The sequence below is a fragment of the Rousettus aegyptiacus genome, unplaced genomic scaffold, assembly GCF_014176215.1.
Source record: "Rousettus aegyptiacus isolate mRouAeg1 unplaced genomic scaffold, mRouAeg1.p scaffold_m13_p_6, whole genome shotgun sequence".
Taxonomy (NCBI): domain Eukaryota; kingdom Metazoa; phylum Chordata; class Mammalia; order Chiroptera; family Pteropodidae; genus Rousettus; species Rousettus aegyptiacus.
In genome coordinates this window covers 14,278,351-14,301,677 of record NW_023416309.1, presented here as the reverse complement: position 1 = coordinate 14,301,677, position 23,327 = coordinate 14,278,351, and the positions used below count along the sequence as shown (strand labels likewise).

Here is a 23,327-nt window from a genome sequence, read left to right as displayed (position 1 = left end):
CCAATTACCAGCTCTCTAGAATTTGCCCGTAATTGACTATGTCCCACAATAGATAACTCTGGAAGTGACAGGCAGTCTCAAGTGTGGTTCTCCCGCCTGTGGATTGGACCTTGCAGGAAGCCCCGCCTCACCAATTCAGTCAAGGGCTGCAGTTGGCTTGGCGCCGGTGAGTGGCGGGTCTTAGCTCCGCCCCGGCCGTCCGCTGCGCTGCCTGGGTCGGCGCCGTTTCCAGTTGAGAGATGGCGGCCGCCGCAGGTAGATCGCTCCTGCTGCTCCTTTCCTCCCGGGGCGGCGGCGGGGGCGCCGGCGGATGCGGAGCGCTGACTGCCGGCTGCTTCCCAGGGCTGGGCGTCAGCCGCCACCGGCAGCAGCAGCACCACCGGACGGTGAGTGAGCGCGCCCGGCGGCTCCGGGGAGGGCGGGGCGGCGCTGGCGTGTGGGAGCCTCTGGCAGGCAGGCCGCCGGGGCAGCGGGCGAGTTACCTCAACTCGCGGCCGCTCCCGAGGTTGCCGGGCACCGAGGAGCCGCCGTGCCCTTCAGGCGCCTGCGGCGGCGACCAAGAAGGGAGGGAGAGCGGAGGAAGCCGAGAGGAGGAGGAAGAGGAGGAGGGGCGACAGCGGGATGTTCCCGCAGGACCGGGGACACCAGGGCGGGGAAGGCACGGGACTTGAACCTCTTACTGACCCGCCCCCGATCTCGGTCCCTCCCTCCTTCTTAACAGCTCTGCCCCTTAGCTCCCAAACTGAGCCCCGTGCAACTTGTCCCCTTTACCTCTTCTTCTGGGCGGGTTTGGGTGTCCTGAGTTGCCGCGGCTGCCTTGTGTATGTGTCAGGAGAGTGGCAGTGCCATGCTTCTGGGAACTGTCCCCGGAGAGCAACCCAGGACCCTAGCGGGGTCGCTCTCTTGTCCTCGCTCGGCCATTTGGGAATGGGCAAGAAGGAAAATCAAACTTTATCCCCCTCTGTGACTTCCTGCTTGTGTGGACATGGGGAACAGCTCCCATGGATGGATACTGCATTGCTTCAGGAGGCGAGTTCCATCCCCTCCGGTCCTTAAAGGTCCTCGGTGGTCCTTTTGGGGGGCTGGTTCATAAGCTTGTTCACGCGTGCCTGAAGAAGGAAGGGGTGGGCAGCAGGCAGAGGGTAAGAGAATATGACAAGTTGTTCGGAGGCAGGGATTTGGTAGTTGTCTTAACCAGCTCTTGCTTTATTTCATTGGCTGACAATGAACTGGAGTTTCTATTTGAACAGACTGGGGATGTGTGTGTGTGAGAGAGATTGATTTTTTTTTTTTTTCAGTTGCAAGAGGTCAACTTGCCATGAAGTTCTTGACCAAACAAGTCGGCAGGTCCTATTCTTCCTTTGGACTTCTAGACCCATATATGTTGGTCTCTGGCCAACTCAGAGAGAGTGTAGATTTTATTTCCTAGGGCTAAGTTGTATAGTGTGGTAATGAGAGCATTACTGCCGACAGCCTGATAGAAGAAAGTAGTTCCTCAGGCCCTCCACAAATACATACACCTGTACTGTTCCGATTACATAGCTCTTGAGAGGAAGCTGAACTGGAGGTTTTCAAAGAGGATACCCCCAAAGACCCCATGAAAGCAAAAAATTAAGTGTCTGAAAGAACTATGGAAAGAATTATTGCACTCAGTGCAAGATGGTATTGTCATTATTAGCCCTAGGTATGGACTATATCCTATTCTTGTGAGAAAATTTGGCATACTTCATATTTGGCATACTGACATACTGCTTTGCTGAAGCTTTTGGGTAAGAGCCGAGCTTTTCCACAGTTCGGTTTAGATTTGCATGTTTCATAGCCTCCAGTTATGTGTTTTGTTCTCTTAAAAGCATAAGCCCACCCCAAAATCATTGTATTCCCCTCCCTCTTTCTCAAACAACTTAAAGGCTTCACAAGTTGTTTTATCTCTCTATTTCGATAATTCATCTTCTGACTTTGCACAATTTGTTTTCAAAACTATTTGGGTGTGGTATTCATTTAGCATTTTAAAATTAGTGCTGTGTATATTTTCCACTATGTGAATCTGTCAGGCTGTTTCTTCCTTATGTGGGTAACTTCATGAAAATATTCTTCTGTGCTATTCCCGGGTGTGTAAAAGTGATGCTCTGAATTTGTAACTGAAAGCACTATTAATGTACAGTGTTACTTCTGAAGGGCAGAAGTGTAATGGGAATGGTGACTTGTAAGTGGACTTAGAGTTGTAGGATTTTGAAAAAAAGTTGTACCCGATTATTTAAAATATGTAAAAAGGTTTCTCTTTCTTTTTTGGCGATTGTTCTGAAGCCATCATGTATACACCTGTCTCCATCTGTTACTGTTTCCTCACAAGACTCAATTTGGGAGGGAACTCTTAGAGATTTGTTTAACTCTTGACGTTTTGTGCCTGAAATTGAGGCCTAGAATGGGAGAGACTTGATCAGGATTATACATCTAATATGGAGTTTAGGACTCCAATGCATTCCAGATATTTTAACCCCCTTTTGTGTTCTGATTATAAAGTGCGGTTGCTCCTTTGCATCTCTCCTCCTTCATAAACTAACTACTGTTTCTTAGGAAAGTATTGTTATTTCAAGACCTCATGAATGATAATTATTCTGTAGAAGATATTGTTTTAAGACACAAGCGTTAGGCAAATATGGGAACAAACAACTTGCCCTTATAAAGGTCCATGAGAGACATCATGCATAGGAGACATCCTGTGTATGTGCAGCAGATGGCACTCTGCATTGAACTAGATCACAAGTCCAGCTTGTGCCACTTTTGTTCTGCTGTAGTAGGTATGGTAAATTAGAGCCAGGGGCATTACCAATTACAGTACTGGTTAACTTTTTGCTTGAATGGCATGTGTTTTGAAATTCATCTGTTCTGTGTAAAGAATGAGTCCAAGGCAATACAGTTCAGCAAATGGGTAAATGTGGTTGTGAAGTTAATAAAACATAGCCCCTCCCATTAAAACATTATTCAGTTGAATAAATAGTAAAGGTGCAGGGGCTTAATATTTTTAGCACCATCTACTGGAATTTTTCCTTTCCTTTGTGAAGAACCTGTTATTGCTCCCCAACTTGTGACTGTAACTAAGACTGATATAAAATGTTTATTATATGTCTTTCTGTGTGGCTGGTGAAGGCGGCTGCTATTTTCAAGGATGATTCTTTAAGGAGGGAACTGCCTTTCATTGTCAACCATGAAATTCTTTTGCTAAATCAAATTGTGTAATTCTTTTGCTAAATCAGACAGATTATGACAGCCTGATTGTTGGCATTTTCTAGCTGGTCAACAGCTATGCTGAATTACTGAATGTCAAGTTTTCTTAAGTCTGTCATTGTACTGTTATAGTTTGTGGTTGTCCCTTTCAACTTTACACATCGTAGTTCTTTAGCAAAGATATTTCAGTTTAACCCGAAAGTTTTAACAGGGTTTACATTGCCTGACACAGAGGCAAGTCATAATTCTTTAATCGGTTCCTCATGGTCTGGCCCAATCTTACTGGGCCTGATTCATCCTTAGCACAATTACTCTACAAGGCAGTGTCCCATATGTCCATACTAAATGTTTATGCAGTACTTGTAGCTGAATTTCAATCTTAATCATTCCTCTAACCTCTGAGGTACATTTCAGATTAGAGACTGTGACCTACAACTCCTCTTTGAATCTCATCCTCACTTTGCAGATGAGGAAACTGATCTAATTGGAAGTGAGGGAAGTGACTTAGGTTACATTTGTGGTTAATGACACCTGGAATTAAAGCTTTTTAAATGGAGGTGGATTCAAGGAGAAGTCTTATTCTGAATCTTAATTGGTGTGGTTCCTGGTTCTTAATTCCTTTCTATTCTATTTCGTTCTCTCAGAATTGATAGAATTTATTATTTTCAGTTAACAGATTGACACTGACTTGTCTTGTTCTCTAAATGTTTCATGTATGGTAACTTATCTTACTGAAAAGATGAGGCAAAGATTGTATATCTTGTTACCTTTCTGTCTCTCATCAACTCCAGCACAGTGCTAGGTATAGGTGACACTGAGTCAGTCATTAATTGAATATATACCCTTTTGTCCACTCACCAATGAAAAGGCACCCAATTCCCCTCTCTTGGTTTGACTTGTTTAATAGCCTGTTGCTTAGGTAGCAACACTTGGGTAATTGCTTTAAGTTTGGTATTGCCAGTTTTGTCTTTGGTTGTGTATTATGCTTCTTTATGATGGAGGGAGTTTATGGTAGAGACAAACCATTGCATTGGGTCTATAGTGGTACTAGCTTTCTGTCCAAAGCCAGCAAAAGTATGATAAATACCCAAGTTATTAGAAATATATGTTTGAATCAGATTCTAGATTTGTTGTTGTTTTAGTTTCCTATAATGGTGGTCCCCAACCTTTTTGGCACCAGGGACTGGTGCGCCTATGAGAATCTAGTGTGTGATGATCTGAGGTGGAGCTGAGGCAGTGATGATACCTCTGGGGAGCGGCTGCAAATACAGAAGCTTCACTGGCTCGCCTGCCAATCACCTGGTGTGCTGCCTGGTTCCTAACAGGCCATGAACTGGTACTGGCCCAGGGGTTGGGGACCCCTGTACTATAATATTAATAGTTCGACATTTCTGTATAAATATGTTTAGAGCAGATTTGTTTTTAAAGAAGCAAACATCATTTTATTTGTCTCAAAATCTTGCTTATTTTGAACTCCACAAAATATTTGAATGAGTAAGTCTGGATTTATTCAACAAATTTTGATTATTTGAACTTTTCTAAGTCTCAAAGGGCTCTATATGCTTTATGGAACTCTACTCCAAGAGGAAATCTGAATAGACAGTGCAACATCAAAAATGGATGTGAATTATTTTTGGTTTTGGGCTGCCTCATGTGTGAAATTGAAATCAAGGAGTGATCATGGTCTTCTTCAATACCAGCACATTATCTGAGTAACTGCTGACATGTTGATTTATTTCATTTTATATTCTAGTTTTGTGCCCCTGTCGGTTTTCTTTAAAATTACTGTTTTTCTGTGATTAAGGGCAAGATTTTGAAGATCTTGAGATTGCCGCTCAATATTTGGGAATCCTACATTCTTTTATTGATTAATATTTTACCATGGCTCACGGATATATTAGAATTACTGGAATAACATTTTTAGGAAAACTAAGATGTTACAATGGATTATATGTATTTAAAAGAATCCTAATATTTAGAGCTCAGAAAGATCTTTGGTTTAGGAAGCAAGAGTGCAAGAGTGGTAAAATGGCTTTTTCCTTAGCAGCCTAGCAAGTTACTATGGAGCTGAAAATGTCTCACACGTCTGCTGGTTTTTCCATTCAGTTCTTTTTTTGTTTTACAAAATCACACAATTCTGTGTTACATTTTTAAAATGATTAAGCTGAGACTGATTTTTTTAAAAAAGAGAATTGGGGTCAAATTCTTTCAACTCAAACCTAAACTCAAACTCAGTCTTGAATAATTACTCCTTGATTTAGATAGGGCTTGATGACACCTGTTAAAAACCTGTCCTCTGCAAATTGAGTACAATAAATAATCCATTTATTTATTTCACTGCACTTTGTTAAATTCTTGCAGTGAGATAGCCTGTGTAAAAATTAAAGTTCACTCTAAGCAAAGTAATTTTAATAAGTTTAGTGAGTTATTGACCCATATATTGTATATAGGCTTGAATCATTTCTATTGCTAAAAGTGTAACTTGGTTAATTACATCACTAACTGGGTCTAATGGCATGCTAAAACTGAACTTTTTCTAAAGCTGTCCTGGAATAATTGGATAATATAACATTGAATTTTGGCTTTTTTTTTTTTTTTTTTTAAATAAGAACCTTTCCCAAAGTTCTTTAAGGGCTTTCGTCGTATTTATTAATCCAAAAGAATGGGCTGTTTATCTTTTATGCTGTGTTACTGAAGTTGTCAGTTTTTACATATTTTTTTCTTACTATTGTCCCCTTTGTTGCTTGGGGAGCAGTTTTAATAGTCACCAGAAACTTGTTGAGGACCCCATTTAGGGGTATGAGGCCATCCAGAGGTCAGTCTTAAATATACAGTCTTAAAACTGCACTGCTTATAGGTTACATGATCCTTTAAACTACTTTTTTTTGCCTTCTAAGATAGTTCTCTTTTGGACTTCTTATTTATCTGTAGTAAGTTGGATTACATGATGTTTAAGAGTATTAATGTCTGCTTTAAACTTTAGTTTAGAGAAAATTAATGTGACTGACAATTTGTCAAATAACAGGAAAGCATGTAGGTTAGCTTGAACTACCTGACCTGTATAGACTGAGTAGATACAGAAGAAAGCATGTAAGGTCTGAGGGCATGTGTTACCTCGTTTAATTTTCACCATAATCCTATGAGAGGTATTATTATCCTAGTTTTATAGATAAGGAAATTAAGAATGAGATAGGCTCACTTCTTAAATGCTAGGGATGCAAAGGTGGACAAGACAGATGTTTTGGAGCTGGGATATAAGCCTTGATCTGGCTAGAATTAAAGGTGTACCATGCTAGGTGTTTGTGTGGGTCCTCCTTCCTTTTCATTTGCTCCTTCAGCCATGTTTTTTTTTTCTCAAGAAGTGTCACCATCCTTCCCCCCTGACTACTTTTCAGAAATCTATTTCTCCACCTTTCCCTCTAGGTGTTAGTTTGGTCTAAGGTATGCTTCTTTGATCTTTGTTATTTAGTTTAGGATTATAAGAGTTCCCACTCAGTAGACCTGATAATTATTAAGCATTGCTTCTTTGTCATTGTACAGTGCACTATACAACAATCCTCAGGCAAAATACTACTTCCATTGCACAAGTGAAAAAACCAAGCCCTAGAAAAGTTAAGTAACCTGGAGTCATTCAGAAAATATCTGTCAGACTCTTACTCTTTGTGAGATGCTGTGCTGGGAAAGAGATGCCTACGAGTTGGTCATCTGGCTAGCAGACGTGGACAAACAAGACTGTAACTGTGCCTTTTATTTTCTTCCTTACTATGGTTCAGTGGGAGCACTTAAACCTACCTGAGAGAGTGGGGAGGTTTCATGGGGTGGGGGTGGGATTGCTTGCTTATGCTGAAATATGTGGGAATATAATGTGTGGGGGATTGGAAAGATCTGGTCCACATTCCAGGCAGTACCAAGATCAGACATGACAGTATGAGGAAGTAAGACATTTTTGAGAAACAGCCATTTGTTTGTTAGAACTGGACTATGGGAAAGAATAGCCAGAGATTAGGTTGGACAGTAGTAATGATACCAGTAGTAATTAATAGTTATTAGGTGCACCATGTGCCAAGTACTTTTCATAAATAATTTCACTTAATTCTTGTGCCATCCTATGTGTAGGTACTTTTATTATTTTCATTTTACAGATAGTGTAACTGAGTTACATCAGACTCGTTAAGTGATTTACCCAGGATCATAGCTGGTAAATGACTTGCCCAGGATCACACAGCGAGTGGCATACCTTATATGTAATGCCAAACAGTCTGGCTCCAGAGCCTATCCCTTCACCACTGTGAGAAAATCAGGCTGTGAAGGGACTTGTGAAGGAGTTGAAATTTTATTATGTAGGTCAGTGGTTTTTTTAAAACTCAACCCATAATAGAAATACATCTTATATTATGACTTAGCATATGTATGATATGTATGTGTGCATAAAACTGTTTTATGAAGCAATATTTTTATTATGTATGAGACATACATAATTTTTGTTCTGTTTTGTTAAAGAATACTAGTTGGGACTCATTTAAATTGATTCTGTAATTTAAGCCACAGTTTGGAAAAATTCTACTATTCAATAGGTGAGCATCTGAAGAATTTCAAGTAGGGGAATTAAATGATAAGGTTTGTGCTTTTAGGTAGGTCACTCTGGCAGCAGTTAAAGGCAGGATTGGAGAAAATGGGACCAGAAAGACAGAGAGACCAGTAAGGAACATCTTAATGGACCAAGCAAGAGCTGCCTGAACAAGGACAGCACTACAGATAGAAAAAAGAAAATAGAGAGAAGGGAAATTTAGGAAGTAGAATTGATAGAACTTGGTGATTATATGGGGGCTATCAGTTAGTACCAGGTAGAAAGGCAATTCAATTCAAGGCCTATCTGACTCTCTGCTGAGACACTGCAACTTTGTGTGTGTTTCTTTTTACACATGTTAAAAATGCTGCTTTGTTGTCTTTTCTTTGACTCTACTTGTGTATATAAAAATGTACTGACCTGGTTTAATTATTTTAAAATGATTTTTAAATTTATATATTAAATCAGATGCCCACCTATCCATATTCCTGCCTCCTTTGCCAAATGCCATATAATGAGAATCTGGAAGGATTTGCACAGCAGTATGAAAAAGTTCACATAGCATGATGAGCACTCAGCAAATCTTTGTTGAAAGATTATGTTCTATGTTATACCCTTCCAAAGCAGATACTCATAACATTATGTTCATTAATTAGAGGAAGATTTTGAGTCATTTTCTTTGACATTTTTTCTTTTAATTTTCCATTTTTGTAATATTTGATTCCTTTTAAGGACTATTGAGCATTGTATTTATGATGGTCTTATCTCAAAAAAACAACAAAAAAACTAGTCATTTCTAAGCACAAAACTTTTTCTTAGTAAAATTTTAGCAACCTTTCTTTCCACATTAGAAATGTAGATGTGAGATTCATACTGCTTCTGTCACCCCAGTTTCTCAGGAGAGGTATAAAAATAAAAATACATAATTGAGAACAAGTTCTTTGGAGTTACCCTCTAGCATTTTAATTGACTAGTTACTTTATTTAGAAAATACATATTCTTCAGTATTCTAGGTATTGTAATACAAAAGTAAGTATTCGTTTAATAACTATGACTTTTTTTTTTAGAGATATTTCAATATCTGCTTTACCAGAGGAGATTGTATTTGCAATGTAGTTGGTGAGCCTTTTGAAATCTTACGGGAGCAAAGGATTGCTGTACCATCCCAGAATTTTTTATTAGTTTGTGAGGTAGTTAAATAAATGAAGTGATAGAAGTGGTAAAGTGTGTGTGTGTGTTTCTCTCCCAGTTACCAAAATAAAGTAATCGAAGAAGATTAGTTACCATGTGGTATAATAGAGTTAGACTTAAGGTTCTTTTCTTTTCTATTCCATTAACTTGCTATTTGACCTTGGGCAAGTGACTTAACCTCTTTGCTCTTAATAAGGATGCTTGATTAGGTGAGCTTAAAGGCCTTCTTTAATCCTAAGATGGATATCATTTTTATATAACACATTATAAGTAATTTTTGTGTTATTTCATTGGGCAGCTTGTATAAAAATCATAAACTCAAGTGTAACATCTTTGCTTATTGTCACAAGGGTCAAGGGCTCGAAGTGAAGAAGAATAGCCTTTTAGTTCCTTTTCAGGACAGTTTGTATAATTACTTCTCACATCTTGATGAACAGTTTACCCTACATTCCCCTTAAAAAGATTCTTATGTCTTTTAGTCTCATCTTTCTCTTTTGTCTTCTTTCTCCAATCCAAACTACTGAGGGAGTGGGTGAAAAAGTGAGGATATGGTGGGGACTCCACAGAGTTGGAGAGAAGGGAGAAGGAAAAAAACAGTTAATGTTGGAGTGTTGAAGTAAGATGGGACTGTTCCAATAATCTGTTAATTCTGAGTAGTGGCCTTCCAGCCTGAAACAAAATGTTTCTGTTTTCTTTTGTAATTACACTAGAGGAATCTAGAGTGTGAAAACCTTAGTAAATGATTAGTTGCCCATAGTAGTCTATTTTCCCAAACTCCGTAAATTGAGCCTAATACAGTGTCAAGAACATAGACATTCAGTCAGGTTTGGATAAATGAGTTAGTGAGTTAAAAGATCCTAGAAACCATTGTCTAAATCCTCAATCCTGTGGATAATGCAGCCGTAGACCATCTTGTCCTTTGTGCCTAGGCACTATGGTGTTGGGAATCATAGAAATATGAAGGAATTACATTCCTTCTTCATATCTTAAAAGAGTTTACAGATTGTGCTGAAACAAGCAAGCCTATATAAAATGCTAAGTTAAAATGGTAATGAAAAAGACTGTAGTGCTATTATGTATAAGAAATTTAAGAAATTGACATAATACATCTACCTGTTGAGTATTTGGAGTGAGTAGGGGAGAAGAGGGAAAGGTGAAGGGCTGGGCACTACAGAAGAGAGAAAGGAACTATTTGAAGGAGGTGCTGCCAATTCCAGATTTGCTACATATATATATTTCTAAAGATGACAGATTTTTGGAGGTGTTTATTTTGGATCTAATCTTCTGTATTTCCATTCTGCTCCCACCGTATCCTGTGTCTTGCACTGCCAGAATTCTACTAGCTGCTGTGAAGCAGGGCTGTGGCAAGTGGCCAAGTGTGATAAAAACCTATTTTTCATTTTAAAACAGAGTATAGATGTCATAATACTTTAAAGAAGTATTTAAAGAGAGATTGATTGGAGTGGAAGGAGTAGTAAGAACCTAATGTGAAGATAGAAAGTTTCTGATTTGCTTTTGATGAAATTGCATTTCCTTTGTAAACAAGAATATCAGCTAATGTCTGTCACTTTCTTTTTTTGCCCCTCTTTCCCTGATCTTTGCCTCCTGGTGCTAGAAGCGCTGAATAGACAGGATAAATGACTTTTCTGATCAGGAAGAGGTGGTCATGATTTTTTTGTTTTTACCTTTGACGGGATTCCAAGGGTACCCTCTGTGTGAATGTCTCATTGCACATATGCATGCTAATAGTTGGGTTTTATTTCTTTATTTTGTTCTTGTTTTAACCCTCCCAAAAATGAAATCTTTTTTTTCACTTCTACCTCTGACTTTATCTTCAAAACAAAATGTTGTCTAAGCGAAACTGAGATGACAAAATAGAATTATAGTATAACATTGCAGAATTTTGGAATATTCACTTATCAGGTGGAGAATTGAACTCTAGTCAGTACTTTCTCTAATTTTAATATCTCTTTCTGCATTGGCATTTGAGTCAGAATGAAATCAAGTTATTAGCTTGGCCAAGTGTCACAAAGTTGGGTGAGCTTTAAATATATAATGGCTTTCTTTTTAATGACTGCTAGAGCTTTTAGCAGTAAAGGGGGAAAATGAAAGGGAACTGTAATAGATTTTTTGCCTAAAACGAATATTCTTGGTAAGATTGAAAGTAGAGACATGCTGGGGCCCTGAGTTATGGCTCTGAAGGTCACATCACAGCCAATATCAGAAAGTAGCAGCACTAGTGGAAGAAAAGACAGAAGATAACTACTGATGGGGAGGCTCTCAAAGAATCTCACTTGAAAAGGCCCTTCCATCACATCACCAGAGTATTTTTTTTTTTTTTGGGGGGGGGTCCTTCATAAGGAAATTACATTGTGTTCAGGCAAACCTACAAGGGGAAAGTCTGTTTTAAAAAATTATAAAGTGCGTCTATAAAAACAAGTAGAATAATGTATTTCTTTTAGCTTAAGAAATTAAAACTATAACTGTGATTGCTGCCCCAAGAAGCTTTCCTATTTCTGTCTTGTCTCTCAAAAGTAACATCCTCTCCAAATTGGTGTTTGCCACTCCCATGCGTTTATACTATGTATGTTTATATACATATGCCTTGTATAGTATTGTAAGCATGTTTTAAACTTTAAGAAGATAATTACCCTGTATGTTTCCTTATGTAATTTGTTCTTTTTGCTTAGTACTTTTAAAAAATATTTAAACGTCATTCATAATTCAGTTTTTACTTTTCTGTGGTGTTTCATTCTCTAGTTCACATATTTAACCATTCTTTTCTTGATTGAAAATCTTAACTGAATATTTTGGGGGGAGAAAGGAAAGAGGAATATATTATGTCATTTTTAAAGTTAGACTAGGAATGTTGTTTTGACTTTCAAAATAGCCAGTTTCCTTTTTTGGTGTGGAATGTCCTCATTTATCATATTCTTGGGAAAACCCTTTGTACTTCCCAAGAGAAGACAGAGAAGAGTAATGTTTCATTAGACAGATGAACATGTCTTGTGCAAAATGCAGAACAGCATCTGCTGTATTACAGTGAGCTCACGAGGGACTGAGCTGCTGCAGCAAAAATTTGGTTTACTGCATTAAAATTCTCAGATTTTTCAAGTGCAGACAAGTTTTTTGATGGAACTATGTTGGTATTTATTTATTGTTTCTTTTCTGTGTGTTTGGAATAATTTGCAATTGGGGACTATCTTCTTTATTTTGTAAAAGAATATATGTCTTAAATGGTAAAAAGACTATTCTCGAATTGTGTCATGGTTTTGTGGAGCAAAGGAAAACAAGGCCTAGGAATAGGGAGTTTTTTTGAGGCAGATAGTGGTATGAAATAATAATGAATCTCATATATGTAATTGTCAGTGTATATTTACCTTGTAGTCATTGTTGTAAAAGGCAATCTCCAATAAATATTTTCCCCCCAATTTCATGCAGTTTTATTTGTAACATCTTTAATAGTGGTTTGAAAAATTTTGCAAAATACACAGTACAGAGCTTCATTCAGGATGTCTCTCCAGATGATTTGCTATAGTGCATTAACCAGAGATGCTGATGCAGCAAGGGAAACACTAATAAACGGGATGCTTTCCAGGGACTGTTGCTAAGGCAAGGCAAACACAGCCAAAATTGAGAAGAAAATGTTATTTAGGCACCCAAGATGTAGTCTAGCCAGATATGCTATTAACAGTGAATATCTCATTCTAATTAAATTAATTGAGACCCGTGCAACTTGAATCACCAGACTACCTTAAAAATGTGACTCAACTTTAAGCATATTAGAATTATGGGATAATACAATAATAGTCTTTAGGCTAAAACTTATTTAGAATGAAAAGTTAGATTATTTTGCTTTTTCTTATTGGATGGATTCTGGTGCCTCAAGAATGATTAAATACACTGTTTCTACCATTGTGGTTCTTAAGGGTGCTGAATAGACCTGCAAGTAAAAGAAGAGATTTTTTGGGGGTGGGAGGTAGGTATGATTAGATAGGAGTGATAATATTGCTAATTAAGAATGATTTTTTTGTTATTCACTATTAGTGTTTTTCTTGCAAATCACACAAATTAGTGTTTTTCTTGCAAATTCACAAATTATTTTACCCATGATGAGTATGGGTTGGGAAATTGGTATGGGAAGAGGAGGTGTGTGAACAGGCTTTGACAAATTGCTCGTGTTTTCGAATGATCTCTGATTCAGTTTGCCAAGAGTCAAGTATTTTGAAACAACTTCTAAACCAGAGTTGTGTGACTAGGCAAATGAATCAATTTTTTTTTTTTGGTGCACCAAAATTTCTTAGTTTTGTAAACTTGTTTCAGAAACTGATGGAAGTTCTTTAATGAACCTGAATAGCCTGAGTCTTCTATTGTCAGCATCCCCTTAAGTTTTTAAAAACATTTCTTATTTCTTCATTGTTTATTATAGTTCTGTTTTTTAAATGCTGGAAGCATAGGGATGGGGTGAAAAAAATTTTCCTTCTTTAAAACTATTTTTAAAGTATTGATTTATGAGTTGTTGCTTTGGCATCTCTATTTTACATCTGAATAAGCTTGTTATGTGGTTATTAAAGATTCGATACTTTTTTTCCTTGAGAAAAAGTATATTTCAGAGGTTCTTATAACCAATCTGATTATAACTCATTCTTTTGAAAGTGCCCTCTTGTCCTAAGGGTCACTGTCATAACTAACTGGCAGCTAAGATTGACCTAAACAAGATCTTTTCAGATTTTCTTTTCTTTTTTGGCATTATATGCTGTGGTTCCCATGTTAGTAGGCTCAGGAGGGCCTTTACCTTTGACATTGACCTTACTTTTTTCTATTCTTTTAGGTCTTTCACTACTTTTCCTACAGTGGCTGGCAAGATATCGTTTCCACCTCACTCTCCATGTACCATGCCAATGACATCTTAGCTGCTAGAGTGTGGAGCTGGCCTGTGGGAGTCAAGTAAGTGCCTTTTTTACTATTTGGCATGGTTTTTGCTTACTTTGCAAAGCCATGGAGAGGAACTTCTTAAGATTAGTTTTTAAAAAGGCACTTGCTTGATCCCTATGGGCCGGCTCTTTGCTCCAGCCTGCTACTGAACACCTGGTAGCTAACATGGTGCTGAGTTTAGCGAGGTGACTATTGCAGAATGGAACATTTTTACTAGGGTAGACCTTAAGGACTGATAGATCTGATTTTGGCCTGATTAGACCATGCGTAGGTGAGCAACCCCCATTTCATCCTAGAAAGAATCAGAATTTCTGTTTTAGCTCAAACAGTTAGTTACTCTGGCCTGGAAATTTAACAGGTTATGGATGACCAGAGGTCTGCTGTTCTAAACCAACTGGATTGCATGGAAAAAAGAACAGCTCTCCCAGGAAAGCCAATAACATTGATGTTTATCTGAGTTAATTTACCTTAATTTATTGAAGAAGTGATACTTAGCATTAATGAGGTGTGTGGATTTCTGTATTTATTGCTAAAGTTGCTAAAACTTGGTATTTTACTTTTGCAGGTCACCTTGTAAATTTTGCCTATATAAATTAACACATCCCCTGTTATGTCATTACAACCATGTAAGGGAGAGTGTTTTCCTGCTCTGTCTTAGGTATTGGTGATGTGACCTGTTCACGCAGGGGAAACTTGAACATTCTCAGGTATGTGAAGATCATGATTCATAAGCATTTTATCCCTGCAAACAAAACAGTTTATTTCAGTGTGATGAGGTTTAACAAAATCAATTTTGCCAGTTGATTTTCCTTCCCCTGATACTATAGAACAGGGATTGGCAAATTATCACCAAGACCACTGTGTGTTTTTGTAAATAAAGTTTTATTGGAACACAGATCCATTCACATATTGTTTGTGGCTACTTTTGCACTATTACAACAGAGTCGAGTTGTGACAGAGACCATATGGCCCACAAAGCCTAAAGTATCTGGCTTTCTTTAAGAAAAAAATTTGCCAGCTCCTGCTATAGAAGAATCAAACTTTAAGTTGCATTTAGATATAAACTTCCTGGAACCACAGTTGAAGTCAAATATTCTTCTAAAGAGAAAGCCATGACCTGTTTCATAATGCTGATTAGCAAGCAAATATTTGCAATATATATATAGTGGTGAGATTACTAATACAGGTTAATGAAATGGAAAGCTATGTATAATGTCAGTCTGCCTTCTATTATATTCTCTCCCACTTCACCCCCATCCCTCAGTAGATGTAAACATCCATTCAGTGGCAGGACATTATTTTTCTTTTTAGGTACTATAAAGGGCCTATAAAACAGATAAGGGTAAAAGATTTTATTAGGACATATGCCATAACCAAGAAGTGATAATGGAAGGACCTCTTGATTCGTGCAACAAATATAATTAGAATGGACTTGAGAACATGGAAATTGAGGAAAAGAGATGTTCAGGAAAATGTTTAAAGATCACAAAGATTAGTGTCAGAACTGAAACTAGAGGCTAGATCTCCTGCTCCTTGCCCAGAGGTCTTCCCTCTCGGTCTCATACCGTATTAGGGCTACTTGTTTTCCTTTCTAGCCGTAGGGCAGTCTTTTTCTTTTCCTTTATCCCTCCCTGAGTGAAAGGAAAGACTCAGTGATTTAAACCACAACAATATGATTTATTGGAGAATTGACCTTACTTGGAGTTTGGATGCCTTTATTTTATTGTTTAAAGATAACTGGAGGATTGTTTCCTTTCTTTTATTATTTTTTTTTTAGGCTTGGCAACCCTCGATTGACCTCACAGGTTGCAAGGACCTTGTCAGCTTACAATCCCTTATTTTTTTATTTTTTATGCCTACAGCACCTGGTCTTCCTAGGTGATCTCCCATCCAAGTACTAACCAGGCCTGATTCTGCTTAGCTTCCAAGATCAGATGGGACTGGGATTGTTCAAGGTGACATGGCTGTAGATGGGGATTGTTTCTTAATGATTCATTAAGTACTTGTAGTGTATACTCAAAAAGTTTATATTAATTGGAATAAAAAAGAAAATTTGAACCTTGTTCATAATTTTATACCTATGAGCAAAACCAAAATCAGAATAGATAGAATGCTTCCCCCATATGTCTATGTGTCTAAGTCCATAGACGGAAAGTGTGTATATGTATATGCGTATGTAGATGTCTGTTAGCTCTTAAAGTGCATCTGGATTGCATTCTGAGAAAAGTTTAGCAGGTATATTTGAATCTGCAGATTATGTTGCAGTGTTTTAAATGGATTTTTAAGAATAAATGTTATTTAAAAAGTTTTAGAGTTCCAGGAAAATGGTGAGGATAGCACACACATTTACACCCACCTCATTCCCCCGTTAGTAATGTTTCACATTATATGGTGCTTTTGTTACAATTAATGAACCAATATTGACACACTATTATTAACTGAAGTCTGTACTTTATCCAGATTCCCTTAGTTTTTGCCTAATGTTTGTTTTGTGTTCCAGGATTAAATAAAGGTTTATTAGCATGCTCACTGATATAGAAGGCATCTACCTGAAGGTTAAACTAGTTCTGAAGTCCCTTTTAATTTCTAGGAATATGATTAAATGAGTACAAGTTTAATGGTTGCCCAGTTCTGACTTCTAACATTTGTATTCTGTAACAAGTCAAGAAAGTGGTTACTTTATTGACAGTAATGGCTCTTTAATTGTTTGTTTCTAAATTTTCAGCATCTTCAGTTTCAGAAATGGCAACACAAACTTGGTTACTTCTGTTATTGTCATAGACTACATTACTGGTGAAAATATTCTAAAGTAAATTGCCTTCTTTGGAAGCAATGTGGATCAACTATCCTACTTGAATGTTTACCTTCGTGAAAGTAGTTTTTGAAGTGAGCACTTTCTGAAAAATCATTAAAATATTAAAGAACTTATAAATATTTTTATAAAGACCTTAAAATATTTCTTTCTTAAAAGTTCTTTATTTACTAAAGTTGAACACATGCATACTCTATGACTCAGCAGTTCCACTCCTAGATAAGCACAACACAGAATTTTGTGCTTATATTCACCAGAAGATATGGACAAAAATGTTTATGGCAAGACTAATTATAATCATCTAAATTGGAATTTTCCAAATGCCTATCAACAGTAGAATGGGTAAATAAATTTCTGGTACAATGACATAATGAAGATTAAATAGTGATCAGAATGAACAAACTACAACTACATGTAATAATGTGTGAATCTCACAAATACGTTGCTGAGCAATAGAAGCCAAATGCTAAAGAATACATACTCTGTAATTCTTTTACATACATTTCAGAAACAGGTAAAACTAATCTGTGGTGTCAAAAGTCAGGAGATTAGTTATCTTTGTTGGGGGTTGAGGAAAGTGTTTGGAATGAGGTCTGAAGCAGCCTTCTGGGGTGCTAGTTACGTGCTTTCTGTTTCTTGTTTTGGGTACTGGTTTCATGCATGTGAAAATTTACTGAACTTATATGCTTTTCTATATTCATGTTATACTTCAAAGGAAAGAGTATATAAAAAGTATTAATAATTATGGAAAAAGTACATAAGATTCACTGCTAACATGTAAAGAATTTTGGAGAGCAAACTGAACATCTTAACCTTATATCAGAAGAATATTTGTCATCCAAATTTAGGATTATCAAATTGCCATTGTGTTGCTGGAGCTGTTACAGTCCTATTTGTATTATAAGATGAATAAAGTAGGTGGCGTTAATGGCTGCTTTTTCTGTAATCAGGTTTTGGGGATGCCTCAGAAAAGATATTTTTCCTTTTCAGTTTGCGTTAAGTAGAGTCACCAAGTCACGGTGCCCATCCATTTATTTTTATTTTTATTTTTATTTTTAATTTTAGTAAAGACTGCTAAGCCAAGTTATACCTTGGATATATTATTGTATTTTCACATGCTAGAATTTCTCCTTCTCACTGATTGTCTTTGTTAGATCAGCGATTGAGCTTCAGTCTTGCCCTTCTGATATTCTACATGTTCTTTCGATTGTCAAGGCATCACTTCAAACCTAACAAGAATGTACAGTCCTTTCCCCAAGTAGAGCTCCTTTTTGTGACTTTACTGTTTTTTTTTTCTTATTGGTACCTTTGGTTCTTTCTGTTACTTGACTAAAAATTAATTTTTGGCTCTTTTTCTTTGTAATATTTTCCTATTCATTTTTTTAAAAAAATGTGGTCAAATACACATAACAGAAAATTAACCATCTTAAGCATTTCTTAAGAGTACAGTTCAATATCCCATCCTTTTAGTTACTAACTCCTAGTTGGAACCTACCTTTCTCACCTCACTTATGTTTCACTTTGTTTCCATTATCATCACCTTTACCCTCGTTTAAACTCTTATGATGTGCCTGGACTTTTGTTTAAATAGCGACTCTCTTTCAGTGTTTCCTCTGCAGTCAATCCATTCTATATATTCCTGCTAGATTTATTTTTCTAAAATTTCACTTATGAAATCAAATCATTTTTCATGCAAAACTTTTGCTTGCCACTACCTATAGGATTGAATACAAATTCCTTAGTCCGATATTCAAGGCCTTCTACAATTGAGTTCCAATCTATCTTTCTATCTTTAACGATAATGTTTTTGATAACCAATGACTTGCTTACTAACTTCTAGGTTATGTGAAGCACTCATACATACATGATTTTATATAGTTTAGTCTTATGAAGTCCTATAATTGCCACTGCTGAGGAAATAGAGGCTGGAGGGTTCTACATAACATGCCTAAGCTATAAGTGATGGAATTGGGAGTTGTAACCTCCATCTCCTAGTGCTCCTGAATACCTTGAGTAGTCCAGTCCCCGACTATGAAGTGCATTCCTACCTTTATCCTAGCTCTTTTAGTTTGCAGATCCACCCCCTGCAAGGACCTTACTTGTTCTTTTTTTCCCTCTCTCAAAATCTTATACTGTACATCCTTCAGGGCCAAGCTCAAGTCCCATCTATTCAGTGATTTTTTTTCCCTCTCTCCCTCCCTCCAATTTATAGAATTAGCCTTACCATACACCTTGTGCTGTCATTGCCTTGAATATGTATATGAATGATTTTTTGTATATGAATGATTTGCTTTAGATTTTAGATTGTAATCTCCTTGAGGTTGAGAGTTTAGTTTATAGATTTTTTTTGTATCTCCTGCAGTGCCTTATATATAACAGGTGCTTAATAAATGTATATGTTTATCATTTCAAATGCTAATGGAACCATTAATAGCTGAGCTCTATAATGTACATCTAAGACTCTTTCTTGATTCTTTGTTTCTTGAAGCTCTTTATAAATCCAACTAGCAGTCTTAATTCAGAACCAGGAATGACATGTTTAGATTGGAGGTAGATATCTTTGAATTGTAGGCAGGAAGCTTATTTACTATTGCCACTGATTAAGATCAGAACAGCACTTCATATCCAGAATTGGAGTCTTCCTCACTGTCTTACTACTGGTACTTGAGTTTAGGCCACCAACATATCTCACTTGGGTTATGCTGATAGCCTCAAAATTAGTCTCCCTGTTTTTGTCCTTCATTCTCTATGGTCAGAACTTGAGTAGTGGGAGTGATGATAACAGGCAGAAGACTACCTTTCCATCAGCTTCTGATCTCACTCAAGAGTAAAAGTCAAAGTACAGTCATGTATTGCTTAACAATGGAAATGTATTAGGAGAAATACGTCATTAGGCGATTTCATTGTGTAAGCATCATAGACTATGTTTAAACAAACCTAGATGGAATAGCCTACTATTCCTATTATAGGAATAACCTATTGCTCCTAGGCTACAAACCTGTACAACATGTTACCACACAAAACAACATGAGATTAAGCATGAGAGAAAACGATGCAATCAAGAGACGTGGTAAACATGAGCAGTATGAGGCTGCTGCCAATGTAAAATGGCATGCTGCTTTGCAGCAAAAAATTTTTTATAAATTGAGTGTACTCTGAAATCACAATTAAAAAGTATAGTACATAAACCAGTAAGAGATATTTATTATTATCATCAAGTAGTATGTACTGTACATAATTTTATGTGCTATACTTTTATTACAGCGCAGTAATTTGTTTACATCAGGATTACCATAAACACATGAGTAATGTGTTGTGCTATATTACCATGGCTATGACATCATTAGGTGATAGGGATTTTTTGGGTTCATTATAATTTTATGGGGCCAACATCATTTTTGTGATCCATCGTTGAACAAAATGTTGATATGTGGCACATGCCTGTACTCAAAGTGGCCTACAGGCTACAATATACTGATAAACCAGTTCTCCAGAGGGAGAAAAGCCTCTGATTTGTGGTGTTTGCCTATTTCTGTGGTATAATTACTCCCATTATGGGATTCAAAGAATGTATAACAATCTGCTCTTCCTCTGGTGCCAGCCAACTCACTGTTGCTGAAAATTTGGCTCCTCATCTGACCCCCAACTGCTGCCACTTTTCCCCTTGCCCCTCCATTATTATGATACCTCTTTGCTGTTCCTAAAACATGCCAGACATGTACCTACCTCACAGAGTCTTTGCATTTGCATTTTTCTATAGTTAGAATGCTCTTCTCCTGAATACATGCAGGTTTGCTTATATCTTATCTCTCTTGTCTGCTCAAATACATTCTATGATCTGCCGGTATAAAAATGCAGTCTTCCCCATCTACTAAACACGTCCTTTCTCCATTATATACTCTACTTTATTTTTTCTTGGCATTTCTTGGCATATTGTGTGTTTACATATTACTTGCTCTCCCTTCCTGTCCTCTCCATTGGCACTGGAACATTTTTTTCACTACAGAATTGTTAGCACCTAAAAGAATGCCTAACACACAGGCATTCAAGTAGTTGTCGAATGGATTAATGTGTACCTCTTTTAAAGATGCACATTTGAGTGAGTGTATTTCCCCATCTGGGAACATCTTTTGTTTGGAAAGAATTTTTAATTTTTATTTCATTGATTGTCCTGAGATGATTTCTAATATATGCTACAGTATTTTCTTACCTGTCTGATTTGATGCCTGGCTATAGTGATGCATTACTGCTTTTTTTTAGGCAGTGTTTTCTGTTGGTTATATTTGCTATTATTACTAAAAAGCATTTCATTTTGGTTCAAATGAAAATATATGCAGCATATATAAACTTATCAGTTTGGGCCTGTCATTGTTATTGCAACTTGAAATAACTGTTCACTTAAGCTCCTTATGAAGAACTCAACAATATTTATGGTTAAATGTATGTGTGGTAATATGTTATTCTCACAATGATGTCATTGTGAGTTTTAAGATCTGTGGTAAGTAACGTGAAAATGGAGTCTACATTATATTTGAAGATTAAAAAGGGTTTATGAATACACTTTTCTCTATAAATATGAAAATTTATAGAGCAGTTTGGCATACTAGTTTATTATAATTAAAAAGGTTTATGACTTCACTTGAACTAGATACTGTCTTTTCCTTGTGATCTCAGTTGCTTCCTTTTTCTTTCTTGAAGTGGACTTCAACCCTTCACTTGACTTAGTCTAGGCATAGACAACCATTACAATGAGGTAGCAAGATTGAGTTGTAGTTTCTGCCAGCTTTCTTTTTTTAAAATTTAAGTATTTTTACAAGTAAAATTTCAGTGTAATTAGAGTTGAAAACATGATAGCCAGAGTTACTTGTTCTATATTAACCTTTTTGGGGTAACCGTAATAACACATTTGTTTGGGGGTTTGAATCACAGAGGTCAGAGAAGACGGTCACTTGAACTGAAAGTTGTCACTTCTTCCTGGCAGCCAATTAAGAAATGGAGAAAAAGATCTTTTTCTTTTATGAGAGTGTGTGTTACTTTCGTGATTGACATTTTAACTAAAATTTGCAATATTTCTTTCCTCAAGACTTTTGGACATTGGAGAAAAATTCCCTTTGTCCTACGAAAGCTTAATTTCCTTTGTTCTGACTTTTTTCTTTAGAAAATGTTTATCTTCTAGAGTTTTTAAAAAAGATTTTATTATTTTTTTAAGAGTAGTTGAAGATTCACAGCAAAATTAAGGGAAAGATATAGAAATTCAGATTTTTTATGCAACTACATTTTAAATTTGTCAGAACAAAGATAAACTTAGTGTTTTGTTTATATGTATGATGCTATGATTCTTATTTTTTTCTAACATTCAGAATTATCCATTTAAAAAGCTCTGACCTACATATAATTATCTATGTACTAAATCTTTATTATAGAAAAATTAAGATATAGAGAAATGGGCGGAAGAAGAAAATGCTATTTAGAGACAACCATTGTTAACATTTTTATGTGTTTCCTTCCAGACATTTTTTGTGGAGTTCGTCTTTTCATAAAAGAATTGTTCATTTTTATATATGACATAACTATATATTTTGCTTCCTTTGCTTAGCATTATACCAAATATTTAACTAACTTGTCATGAACATTTAATGACAGCATAATACTCTAAAAACTGGCCGTATCATTGTTTGTGTTTATAATACAATTTTCAAAAAAGACCTTTGGTTGCACATTCAAGAGTTTTAAAGAATAAACCATCTTTCTCCTTGAAACTAGTTAGAAGAAAATTGAAAAAGAAAAAAGAACACATCAATATTCACCTCATTTCCCTTCTGTAGTGCTCCTGTATGAGCAGAATTGGTTACTGACCATGGTCTTATACAGTCACAAGTAACAGCCATAAGTTACAGTAAAGTTATTTAAAGGATCTTTAAAAGTCCATCTGTTCAAGATGCTGTCTTCAAGAAACCTTTTGCCAGTATATGAAAACTGTCAGATTCTTCTTAGGCTTTCAGAAAGCCTGTCCTTTCATCTATAGATTCGGGAACCAAGAATATTAAGGAATAATCATCTTATAAACTCTTCTTTTAGAATTGCTGTGGTGTTTTGTAGCTTATCATTCTTTCATAAAGGTGTGTACATGTACTATACTTTAAAAAAACACAAATTTCTCTGTTACACATTTGTTTCCAGTCTTTTGCTATTATTTATTTGCATTGCTACAATGAATAACCTTGTGCATTCATCTTTGCTCCTGTATGAGTTTATAGCATGTGTTCCTAAAATCAGAAGGTAAAAGAATTATTGTGTTTACATCTTTACCAACACAATATGTTATCAGACTTTTGGATCTATGTCTAATTGATGAAAAAAGTGGTATCTCAATTTAGATTTAATTTGCATTGAATGAGTTGATAAGAAGATGAATATCTTTTTAAAGAACTGTATATCCTTTTGCTATGCACTAAAGCTTCTATTCTTTAACTCTTATAGTGTTGTTGGCCTTTTTCTTTGTGATTTGTAGGGGCTCTTTGTATACCAGGGAAACTAACACTTTGTGATATGAGTTGTATTTTTTTTTCATTTTGTTAGTTTTTAACATTTAAATTC

At 36.5% G+C, this 23,327-nt stretch overlaps 1 protein-coding gene and 1 pseudogene across 2 annotated transcripts in view; one reads left to right on the top strand and one right to left on the bottom strand.

Moving 5' to 3' along the window:
- Nucleotides 1-216: 216 nt before the first annotated feature.
- Nucleotides 217-23,327, top strand: part of MCU (mitochondrial calcium uniporter) — a 149,851-nt gene continuing 126,740 nt past the window's right edge. The window contains exons 1-3 of one of the 2 annotated variants that reach the window (XR_004951637.1): nt 231-386; nt 13,815-13,930; nt 14,577-14,625. Coding sequence is in view for 1 of the 2 variants with exons in the window: in XM_036223772.1 (XP_036079665.1) it covers nt 240-386 (147 nt within the window). In the remaining variant the exon portion in view is untranslated. Of the gene's footprint in view, nt 387-13,814; nt 13,931-14,576; nt 14,626-23,327 lie in introns of both variants that reach the window. The other variant, XM_036223772.1, reaches the window with a different exon arrangement.
- LOC118604854 lies at nt 15,772-15,890 on the bottom strand (annotated as a pseudogene).